The following is a 12667-nucleotide window of genomic DNA, read 5'->3' as shown; positions in this document are numbered from 1 at the left end:
GACTTGACAAAAGCAGAGAGCGTCTTCCATTAAGTGACACTGTGGAACTCCCAGTAGCACACAACACCAACAAAATCCATTACAACGTTTATTCAGAGGTGAAACATGGCACAATGTTGTTGGAGCGAGATGACGCCACTGCCATGAAATGTGCTCTTCGTACTTCTCATATCAAATTCACAGCTGAATTACAGTGCATTTCAATATATGGCCATTATGACTTTGTTCTAGTTTTCACAAGGTTTACGTGTATATTTTGTCAATCTGATACATGATGTTATTATTATTATTGTTCTGTGACCATGGGATAATGGAGAGATAATACATTTTATGATGGACTTGTTTTTCAGCCTCTTCTCGTCCCCTGTTGATTCTTGATGTTGAATCAAAGGTTCACTGCTACACAGCAAGGCTGCATCTCTGGGAAGGAAAATACTATTTTCACTGTCACTTGTTGTTTACAGACACTTCTCTTTGACCCCTTCTCTTAATACGTTTTCTTTTCACCCTGTATTTGTCAGAAGCTTTCTCTCCTCTTCACACCTTCAGACTCTATTACCTCGCTCTTGTCACCTCTCTCTGCCTGATCCTGCCTGTCCAACACTCTCAGTCATCCATGTCTCTGGTGTCGGACGACCCTATGGGGAAGAGCATGTCGCTCTCCAAAGACAGGTTGCTGCCCAGGCCGGCCATGCGGCTCCGCAGCAGAAAATGTGTCCTCCTGTGCAGCAGCCTCTGCTGCTCTTGCTTCAGCTCCACATACGACCGCGAGAAGGTGTGGAAGATGGAGGTGACGGGGAAGGCCATGAGAAGGATCCCACTCAGGATGCTGCTCAATGCCACCACCTGCCCCGGGATGCTCCTTGGAACCATGTCCCCATAGCCCACCGTTGTCATGGTGATGACAGCCCACCAGTAGGTGGCAGGGATGCTGGTGAACTCCTGCGTGGTGGTGGCCATTTCATTCTCAATCAAGTACAACAAGGGGGAGTACAGTGCGATGGCCACACACAGGAAGAGGAGGAGCAGTCCAAACTCCCGTGTGCAGCGGCGTGCTGTCAGGCCCAGAGTCCGCAGGCCCAGGGAATGCCGGGCGAGGCGCATCACGTAGAGGATGCGCAAGGCTCGGAGGACACGCAGCACTAAGCCCACTTTGTCCAGGTAGCTGCTGCCAGAGCCCAGCCGCTTCTCCCCCTTGGAGGTGCTGTCTACCATCAGGGTGATGTAGTAAGGCAGGATGGCCACCACGTCTATCAGGTTCAGGGGCTGCCTGAGGAAAGTCAGCTTGCTGCGATCTTGAATGAATCGCAGGCTGAACTCCAGAGAGAACCAGGCCACGCACACCGTCTCCACGATGAAGATGTTGTAGCACATCTGGGAGCATGTACCCTTCAAAGAAGAACCACACAGAAACAGGATGTGAGTGGTCAATGTCATCACTAGAGGGAGCCATTTGGATGCTGCAAGAATTCAACATTTGGACTTGCAAAGACTTTCTATAAACCAAGAAACATGAAAAATATTTGACTACAGATCCAAAACATGCTCTTTGATTTTGTGGGAACCCATACAATTTGCATTTAAGGAATCACAATTATGAGATTGGAATTTTTTCAGTTGTAGAAAAGTTTGGGATTTAAAAATTTAGATCATAATGGAGGGTAAAGTGGTAGACAATGAATGAATGAATGAATGAATGAATGAATGAATGAATGAATGAATGAATGAATGAATGATGCAGTAATTCAGTTGACCAAATTCAAGAAATACCAAGGATGAGGTATTGATTGTGATTTGTTTAATGTTTAATCTTACCGTTATCTCAAACTCAGGGTTTTTGAATTTGGCGCTTCATATTTGAATACACGCATTATCTGAACATTTTTAAGTCCGTCTTTTCTGAACACTGAAAATGAAAAGTTGAATTCAGAGGAAAACATTCAAATACACGAATCCCATGGCGAACATGTCAATGCTAAAAATTCACAGGCTTATAAAATGTTGAATCTGGTGGGATAGATTTACTTCCATACCTGCACATGATGAGTCATTGCTATAAAACTGCCATCATTCCCTTTTTAATCATGCATGAGATTTAATGATACTGATTCAGTGCATACTGGGAAGGTTCAAGCCATTTCAGGACAAGAACATATGTGGGGAAACACTCCGAGTCTGACAAGGGAACACTTGCAACACTTTGTTGTCTGGCTGCAAGAAATTAGAGGTTGAGTAGCTGTTAGAATGAGAACATCGGCACATTTAATTAAACAGCTTAAATCAGACTGAGAACAGAGGAGTGTGAACGTGTGCAATATAAAAGTGTGACTTCATCAGAAGTCTTTTTCAATACCTGCTTTATTTCCCAGAACACAGAGACTGTGCTTGCTTTAGCAATGTGACTTTGGACATTTGATCTACACTGAACTGAAACTTAAGTCATGAACGTTATGGTGGCTTTTCAGTCCCCACACACAGCATGTGTACTTGATTTCCTGTGAACATACAAATGAATGTGAAAGTATGAAATGTAAAATCCAAACCAGTGTGAAACTGGTGTTTAAGTGGTTACAGTTAACACTTTGTGCAACATTGATTTAGCAAGAAAATGATGTGTGTGTGGCTGAAATATTCAGTTTTCCTTTGACGGAGCTACAGTGTTAATTATGGCTGTCATTGCATTCAAATATTATAATGAAAGTATTTCATGAAAGCTGTCGGAGGACTTCAAATATTTTTTTTTTTTCATATCTGGCCAAACAAGCCTCTCTCTCCCCCCACCTCCCTTTCTCAAAACATGACAGACGTGACATGCCGTGACTGGGAATTATAATCACTGCTTTTCAAAAACAACACTTTACCTCAGTGTTTTCTTTTGAATATACGCCTCAATTCAAACAGAAAAGAAAAAAAAATCCAATCTCGCCACCGTGTTGGGTTCAAATGTTTGTTGTCAACACAACAGTCTGCTTTAGTGCTGTGACTGTAGAAAATGAGAAACACAGATGGTGGAATTGTGTTGTGTTATATCTTTGTTTGAACTTCTCCTAATGGGCAAGAACATGTTGTTGTTTTTTTACATCTTGGCAACATGTTTTTTGTTTAGTTTTTTTGCCAGTGGGTTCTCATTTAACCTTCATTTGATATACTATAGTCATATACTGTCTATAAAAATGGATGTAGTCTTCTGGTTGCAGAATGAATTCCCGTTTTGAAGCCTAGAAATGTGCGATTTGACTGGTGCCATGACAACCGATCACCTATTGGACGACACCAACTGTCAATCACACTGGTCAATCATATGTGTTGTGATTTATCATTTATTTTCCTCTAAATGTGGACACAATTGACATAATTAGCCCCTTTTCCACCAACATTTCCAGGAACTTATTCACCTGGTGTGGTTTGTGTTTCCACCACACCTCAAAGACCTACTCACCTGGCCCTTGTTTTTGAAATGACTGATAGCGAAATGAATATGTTTTTCTTTCTCCGTCATCTTTTAAAGGTCTTGTTTAAAGGTGGGTTGCAGCCACCTTTAAATGTGTTCCACCAATCACCGTTCTTCAGCACACAGCCCCGCCCCTCTACAGTGTTTGGTAATCTGAAAAGTCCCTAGTCGCTTTTTTGGGTCGAGGGAGTTTGGGGTCAAGTGAGCGTTTTTCACTTGAGTAATTCCGGTGGAAACGTGCCAAGGTTCTTCAAAATCCCGGGTAAATGAGAAAAGCTCCTGCGGTGGAAAAGGTGCTAATTGACATAATGTGCTAGAAGACCAGGAAGTAGTGATTGAGACTATTAACTACACATGCTACCAAAACACCAAGTCCATTTCTATATACAATCTAAAGTTAAATGTAATGTAATGATACTCACCGCTTCTTCCTCCTCCCTCATGGCAGGCATGGTGCTGATGCATAGGTTGACGGCAGTGATGGTGACAAACAACACTGACAGACAAGCGAAGATCTTCCCTGGGAGGCCCGAGTGAGGCCTCTCCACCATGTCCCTCAGCTTGCCCATACACCGACCAACTCTGGACTCAGCTGCCTGCTCCCTGTGGTCACTGTCTGAATCCAACAGATCCTCCAGGAGGTCCTCCTCCTCCGCTCTTTCCATCGCTTCAAACTCCTCCACACAGTGCAGCAGACGCCGGCGGCAGCACCACTCTAGGTTCTCCTCGGGGACTCCCCAGTAGAGCAGCTCCTCCCTGAAGGAGAGGGCGCACATCTCCCTGAGGGAGCGCAGCTTACCTGCTCGCAGGAATGTCAGGATGGTCCGAAAGGCACAGGGGCTGCGGTCGAAGAAGAACTCGTTGTGCGTAACGTCATAGTCATCACAGATGCCCATGATCTCATCGAAGGTGCTGCAGAGGTGCAGCTGGCCCAGACGAGACAGGGGGAAGTCCTCTAAGGTGGTCCAAGGCAGCTGGTAACGCAGACCACCAACATTGATGATGGCGTAGAGTTTGCGGCTGGCGGACAGCGGGGTGTCATCATGGATGGTGTTGAGCTCAGGAGCAAGCTGAGCCCTTTTGTAGAAAGCTCCCTTTTGGGCTGCTTCCTCTTGGAGAGGAGGTGGGTTGAGGGAAGAATCAGAGGCACAGCTCAGGGCACTGTAGTCATAGTCAGAGCCATCACCCGCCAACAGGGTCATCTTTACTGGTCCGCTCACATCCCTCTGCTCAATCCAGCACCTGCACAACCGGACCTTCACATGGAGAAACACAGGGAACACATTTGTCTTACACATCTGAAAATAGTCAGCTCCAGACTTTTCACAGGAGGCAGATTTATTCCCAATGAGATCACTAGCTCTCTCATCATCCTCCTCTTCCTCACATATACAGTACCTCACACACCTGGTATAGTGAAATTAGATTAAGATGTAGGGAGAGATACTAAAAAAAAAAAAAAATTCATTTTAAAAATGTTAATTTTCTACACAATTCCTCAGCTCCACTCTGATCACATACCCTGGTATATACAGTACCACCAGAGGAAGCTCAGGTACCACTGGTGCAGTTTGAGAACCATTAATATATAGAGAGAGATCCTTTATCTTAGTGTTATTTTAAATTAGAGAACACAAAGACAAATGGGGAGGAAAATATCGATGTAGCATAGTCAGTCCCACATGAATCAAATTGAATAGACTCTATATCTTGGGCTGATGTCATGTTTTGCCTGATCGATTTGTACTGATAATATTTTGTTTCTAGTTTTGGTTCCAGTTGGATGTGCTTGAGTTGTGGAATGAAAAAGTTTTATTCTTATTCTTTCCACTTTTTGAGCATTTTAAGCATGAATCAGTTTTGTTGTTGTTGTTTTTATTTCTTTCTGTGGTATTTTGATTGCTTAAGTTATGTTTCTTCCTTATTATTGTTCAATGTTTGAAATCAAAACATTTATTTAATTCATTTAGTTTTCTCGCAAGTTAACTTTTAGCTGAGTTAGAGGAGCTTAGTAGTGGCTTTTACCGTATATTACCGTAACTTAATGTCAGGCTCCTAACACTCTTATGAGATCATATGGAACAATATTGACTCGGATTTAACGTCATACCACTTACAGTAGATGGTTTGCCACAAAAACATAGAGTGGTTCCTTTTACTCAAGAGTGAGTAACACAGATTATACGTATTTTCTTTCTAATGGCCTCTTGTTATTTTCTGGGGACTATTTTTAAAAAAACTTTTCAACACATCCAACACATGTCGCTGATATTCATGTACGACATGGAGACTCCAGTAAGCTGCATATTAAATGTAGATTAACATTTCAACAAAACGAGTGTGTATGCAGTCAGTGTTGTAATCGATTATGTCTGATAAATCTCAGCGACGGGACCACCTGCTGAGCTACAAGAAAATGCTGCTAAGAAACAACTAGAAAGCTGTTAATATATGTATATATATATATATATATATATACACATATGTATATATATCTATATATATATAAGCTATATATGTATAATTATGTATATATATACATATATGTATATATATACATATTTTAGGCAAGACAATTGTGTTGAGCATTATCTGTCCAACAACACAGATGTGTAGAGAGTGTTCATTATCTTTAAGCAGTGTGATGATGTCATTTACACCTCATTAAACATGGTCACAGACACATGTGTGTTGAACATCTGTTACGCAGAGCAGCCTGGGAAATATAAGTACAAGCCTGATGTTACACTAGCTGCTGTTTAAATGATTCACTGACGTCACTGTGCTATATCTGAGCACTGAAAACAAAACAAAAAAACTGTCTCTTTTTATTTTCTCCGTCTCTCTCTCTCTCTCTCTCTCTCTCTCTCTCAGCTGTGATGTTGGCTTTAAAAGGCTGTAATTTGAGTTTGGTGTTGGATGAGGTGTAGATAGACAGGAGCAAAAACACACCACTGCCAATACTTCAACTGTGAGCTCAGCACTGACATTCAAGAAGAGACGGACGGGGAAACAGAACGACATAAACATCCGCAGCAATCACTCGTTAAGAAAAGGAGAAATATGTTTACCATAATATACCAGGACCTCATGGCCCGAGTCCAAACTAATTTAATCAATTACATTAATTTAAGGGGAGGCAGGAATTAAAGTGTCAGTGCCGGGATTTGCTGCACCACCAATTCTGGGTCAGGAAGGAGGCTTTGGCGTCTAAAACGGGGCCGTGAATGTGTCACTGAATGGTTATTAGGCACCTGCACTGTCAGCCTCTGTGAGCCACTGATTACAGTCAACACCATCTTCCAACCATGAAATTAGAGCTGTTCTCTCTGAAACCCTGCCTGGTTGTGTTAACCTTCACTATGTCCTGGTGGCGTATATCATATTAACAGCAATTATTGCTATTGTTCCTGTGATGTGATTGTTTTAGTCACTATAAAATAAAAAAAATAAAATAATAAAAACAGTCATAAACACTGTCTATATTGGGCAGTTGAACAGAACCAGCATGAAAATAATTTCTCAAAACAGTGTCAAATTCCTCTTTGTTTGTGCTGCTATACAAATCCATAAATTCTCACATTCTCCCTCCATGTGGCCGAGGTTATCGATACGCCTACAGCGCATCAGCAGTGTGGATGTGCACAGGCCTGTACGGCTCTCCCACTAGATTAAATCCCACTTAACCCCTTGAGGCTGTTTGAGTTCTCACTTGTGCTTTTGCTGTTCCTCAGAGTCAGAGTTTTCCACTCACTCTCTTCTATGCTCCGCTCTGTTTTGCCTCAGATGCTTCCTCCGGGGGAACAAAGTCCATCTCGGAAGCAGAGATGAAACGTTGCAAAGGCAGCAAAGGCTGTTCCCCACCAGATCGGCTGAGGTCTGGCCTCTCTCTGTGCCAACGTTATCACAGCTAAGCCACGGGGCATGTTCTCCAGATTGCCTGGTGAGTCACTGGGTTGAGTCTCTCTTGCCTAACTGCTTTGTGCATGCATTCCCCACTGTGCCCTCCTCATGAGTCTTTGGACATGCTTCACTATCACATATTGATTGAGATGATTTTAATGAGCCTTAAAATGATCACTGCATGGTACCAGCAGAGGGATGCATTTTAAATCTCTTTCACAAGTTGATGAACAACTGAGATTAAAAGTAATCGTATTCTCCTGCAGAGAACTGAACACAGCATATTGTTTACACGTGTAGAGTAGCAAAGTATCCAAAAATGTAGGTATTTTAATCAGAATTTTTCCAGAATTTTAACTGTAATTATTCACAATATAATACCATATCTTAGTGTTGAAATTAATGTAGGTGTGGCTATTACAGAAAACGCCTCCAAAATAAATTAAATGAACTAAAATGCAGTATTTATACAGGAACACACTGCTTAATCACAATAATATGACATAACTGTGAAGTTAAACAGTTGAAACAGTATCCTTTTGTGAAAAGGCTCAATCTCTGTGGCTACATTGGAGCTATGGGAGACTTGGATGGATTTTTTTGCAATCTGGTCTGCAGGGATTTGCAATTCAATTTGACTCAATCTGTGAAATTCAAACACATGCTAATGTAGCGAGAGATTTGAGTGTTTGTGATGAAAGGCCGGACCTCAGAGATTGTTCATGTAGACACAGCTCTTCACAGAGTCCCGTCTTCTTTTCTTTTCTTTCTCCTAACATGTCTTCATAACATGATGCTCTGATATGATATGGAATGATTTTAGAATCATAGCTGTCACCTGGAAATGGTCTTTATCCTGTTTCTTTTTCTCTGAAGATTACCAACCATTTAGACCATACGAGGTCCCTTTGTTCTCCTCAACAACCAATCCTCTTTTTATTCCCTGAACAGCTCTCAGTTCTCTAATGGACGAGAAAGTGGCTGGTGTTTCCAGAAATGGACTTGAAACCACATGAGCTGCCAAAACCAGCTCTTTCTCCCTCTCCCTCTCTTTGTCTGAAATCTGGTTAAACACTGAAACAGTCAGGTATGCCGGCAGCAGTTCTACCCCGCAAGACCTTTTCTTACAGTTATTCCAGCAGGAGTAGTTATAAACAAAAATGTTTCCTTTTTGTTGGGAGTGGGTGGTTTTAATGCACACACAGAACACTGGACGCAGCCATACCTCCAAGGCAATGACTGTTTTCCTGATGCTTTTGATCCACAACAGTGTGCAGCACTCAGAGGTACGGACCCATATGCTGCGGACATAATAATCTTCAATAATGAGCTATATTATCACTTATGGCTGTTTATTGTATATTCTCTTAACCTTTCAACCAAAACTGGAAGGAAACTAGTTGGGAGGAACTATCAAACGCCTTATTCTTCTTTATTGAAACAACCCCGTGGTCATGTTCTAACCTTTTAAAATGCCAATCAAGTATCTTTTTTCCCCCCCTCATTTGTTCTTTGAGTAAAATGTCTTTCTAATGAAGAGCAAATGAGAAATATCACGCCTCTGTCATTTTCTGTCTACAGTTTATTTGCCAGTATGTCCTCAGTCTGTCCTTCCCCTTAAAGCAGTGCTTCGTTTTGCACACGACGCACACAAACCAGTGACTAGTGACTTGTAAAGCAGTTGTTTTCAGTGTAACTGAATCACTAGAATCAGTTCATTAAAAAAGATTTTTAATGAACTGAAATGCAGCGGCAGGGTTTGTGACGCCGCTCGCCACTTTCAGCTGTCGCTAAATACATCAGACTCCTGATAAATGATGAGATTTTCCCTGGTAATTGTTTAAGATTAACCTACATTTTTAAGATCGTTAAGTCTTTTTAACTCATCTACAGTTCGGCATTGCTCGCTTTGATTCTTGTGTCAGATGTCGTGCTCATGCCTCTTCCTGTGGAACATTGCCAGAGCAGGTACTAAAAAAGTACCAGGTACCGTGGCACTATTGCTAATGGAAACGCAAAATAACTGTACCGTGCCGAGGCGAGGCATGCCGCGCTAGTGGAAAAGGTGGCCTATGTTCCTGTTTATGAGAAGATAATTGACAAAAGTGACATTGTGTGCTACAGAAGAAGGCCTGAAACTAGTGATTGAGACCATTATCTCAGGACAATGTTTACTGACCTCACAAATCAAATGATTCCATTTGATTTGCATTAAGTGGACTTGCCCCCTATTGGATAACTGAATATTTTCCCGTCCACCTGGGCTTCAGGAGGAGCTACTCCACGGTCCGTGGTACCGCCTCAGTCCAATGACCATATTAAAGCTTTTATCACCAAGACGTGAGCTCAACTGACCCACTAAATTGCCACATTTCTGCACCTCTGCTTCATATTCTGCCCCAGGTCTTTTCACACTTACATACAACACACAGTAATCTCCCCACTACTTCTCACCTCTCCAAATCTCCACCTGAGCAAGCTTAATCACAATTCACCCTCGCTGTTTTTCTCGCTCAAGTGGACCGCACACTCACCGTTTAGGCCATAAGTGCTCAACAAACTGGATTATATAAAAAATGCATAACATTAAGTTGTGTTCATTGTCTGTGTGCATTAACCCCCTCTCGATTTTTCATGCTTTTAATGCCCTTTTCCTGCCGCGTTGCAGCCACTCCACCGTTGTATTGATCCAGGCAATGGAAACATTTCTTTTTTACAGGCAGCTGATAAAAGTGTCGTTGAGGGCATGCAGGCATGTGTGCAGGCAGGCGTGACCTCATACCAGTGAAGACCTGACTGTCTGTCACTCTAGACAGAGTGTTTCCAAGGATCTGTGCACCAGGACCCAGTGCAGGGCTCTGTGGGCAGAGGTGACAGAGATTACAAGCACTGATCGATGGAAGAAAGGGGAAGAGAAAGAAAAATCCACTCTTAACACTATTACGCTGGGAGTGAAAAAGTGCTATAGTTGTTGAGATGGAATAAATGCACCAGACAAACAACCACTAAGGGCTTTCTGTTTGGCGAGGTTGATGGATGTGAAGTGGGATTACACGAACAAATCGGAAATAACATAAATTGCGTGATGGTCAGTTGAGTGCAGAAAATTACAGCTTTCCTGTCACAGAAAATAACACATCATAAGCAACACGGAAGTCATTGGGGGATTTTTTTTTGGTAATAGCCAAGTTTAAAGATATGAAAGTAGCGTGGGACAAAATCCAATTAAAGCATTGATCAAAAACATTCTCTAGCCTCCACAGTCACCATCCACTTCACCAAAAAACTGTAAATTCAGAATGAGAGGAAGTAACTTTTGTTGCATCTGTGACCTGACAGAAGATCTCTTTGGGAAATGGTGTCGCTGATGGGACTGCGAGTCTTCGCTCTGTTTCAATGACAGGTCAGGATATGTGTCTTAGACGTCTTACACATAAAGACACGTGGGAATAGCAGATTATAATTACTTCTTTGCGGGGGAGAATCAGACTGCCGCTATTAGCTGTTAGAACAGGAAAAAGCCATTAGTTCATCTCATTATAGCTACAATTACCTGGCGGAGGGAGAGAAGATGATCTATTACACATCATACATCACAGATCCAAAGTAAGGACACATAATCACATTGTGGGCTATAATCTAAAATCGCCCTTAAAGTGAGACCATGTGCTATATTGAAAACGAGCTCACATTCACTAAAACACAACATCAGCCATGATTCACCGTTCAAGGACCTACAGTAAAGTGGCTCTGAGAGTGTAAACTTTTCTCTTACCACAGTTTTTATTTTAAAATTAGATTTTCAAGTGTGACTGAAATCTCAAATACCTCTGCAAAGCTATAGTGTTTATGTACTGTGTATATATCCCCAGCCTGCAGAGCGCGGCAGAGAAACTGTCTCTGTGCAACACTGAACCTCGTCTCTGCTCAGATATCGGTAAATGTTGACAGATCATAACACGCTATAATCTAGTGGCAGCTATGTTACCATGGTGTACATGCACCGCATCCAGTATGCAAATCACAGTCATCTGTTCATGACATGTTATGCACAGGCTGGTAAATCCAAAATTAAATAACGGTCACTTTTAATCGACGGCTGATTTCACATGCAGCGTTTCATCAGCTTTCTCCTCTTAGAATTGATGCAGCTTTAGTTTAAATCCTTAGGCTGAGATTACTATTATTTGACTAATCTCGTGTTGAGAAATTTGCAACTACTTCAGTCTGTCCAGTCATTTGCAGACTACGTTGTCCCTGCATGTGTCAAACTCTCAAAGTGTGACTTACAATTAACAAAGTGTGGTTGACTCTACCTCAAGTTTGCATGCAGGAATATTGTAGTAGACAAATTAAATTACTCACTGTGCTCCTGAATCTCCTCCGTGGCAGCTGTTACTTTGCTGGAGGTGCTGAGAAGCACCAGCAGGAAGAAAAAAAACAAACAAAATCTGAAATCCTTGTGCTGCTGCTGCTGCCTTGTTTAACTCTGCGCCTGATCTATGCACAAGCACTCGGCTTGAGGAGTACGAGGAGGTTATTTGATGATCATGAGCAACAGGCTGCCTCCCCTCTCCCTCCCCTCTCCCTCCCCTCCTTCCCTGGTCCCTCTCTCCTTTCCCTCCTTTCAACTCTTTCCTCCCCCTTTGCTTGGCACTGACATCAGCAGTGGGATGTGCATTATACAAAAAGCTTTTGAGAAAAATCCATGGCAACCACCATCTAGAAAGCCGTGCATTCCCCTTCACCTTTAAATGAGAATAATCACATCCCTTTGATTGTGGAGTCTACAAAAGGTTTAAATTTGTACCTGTGTGAAGAAGGAGGAGGGGAGGGGGGGAGGGGGCGCTGTGGGCTGGACTAGTGTCACCAGGAGGTCCAGTTTTAGACAAATGGCGGTAAATGCTATCATGAGGCATAGTAATAAGGGCGAAGGCAAGGCTCGTCTGTCTATACATCCATTACAGTATATATATATATATACATATGTATATTTGATTTTGGTGAACTGCATGGAAACTGCGGAGGTAAACAAACATGACAGGTCAACTACATACATATGTATTTCTCCCATTATCATGCTGAAGTAAAGCCATAATGGTTTTCACCTCTGCCTGGATAGTGCATAAAAAAATAGGGTTATTATTCCATGACCGTGCACCGAGCACCGCGTTTTAACGAGATACTCGAGGAAGAAAATAAAGCACATCATTCATGTGGGACTAGTGGAGCCGTTTTTACTTGGGTGACAAAGGGCAGCGGAAAATAATGTTGTAGCATGAGAACAAATCCATCCATCCATTCATCTTCTAC

General features: G+C 42.2%; 1 protein-coding gene across 1 annotated transcript; it reads right to left on the bottom strand.

The window, feature by feature from the left end:
- Positions 1 to 482: 482 nt before the first annotated feature.
- Positions 483 to 11872, bottom strand: kcng1 (potassium voltage-gated channel, subfamily G, member 1). The gene is made up of 3 exons (XM_058642420.1): positions 11720 to 11872; positions 3874 to 4707; positions 483 to 1389 (listed from the first exon to the last, which is right to left on the bottom strand). The coding sequence occupies exons 2-3, from the start codon at positions 4651 to 4653 to the stop codon at positions 607 to 609; spliced, it is 1563 nt and encodes a 520-aa protein (XP_058498403.1). The 5' UTR covers positions 4654 to 4707; positions 11720 to 11872; the 3' UTR covers positions 483 to 606.
- Between the last annotated feature and the right edge of the window lie 795 nt (positions 11873 to 12667).

The sequence above is a fragment of the Solea solea genome, chromosome 11, assembly GCF_958295425.1.
Source record: "Solea solea chromosome 11, fSolSol10.1, whole genome shotgun sequence".
Classification (NCBI taxonomy): domain Eukaryota; kingdom Metazoa; phylum Chordata; class Actinopteri; order Pleuronectiformes; family Soleidae; genus Solea; species Solea solea.
The sequence above is the reverse complement of the archived record's forward strand: the minus strand, read 5'-3'. Positions and strand labels throughout refer to the sequence as shown.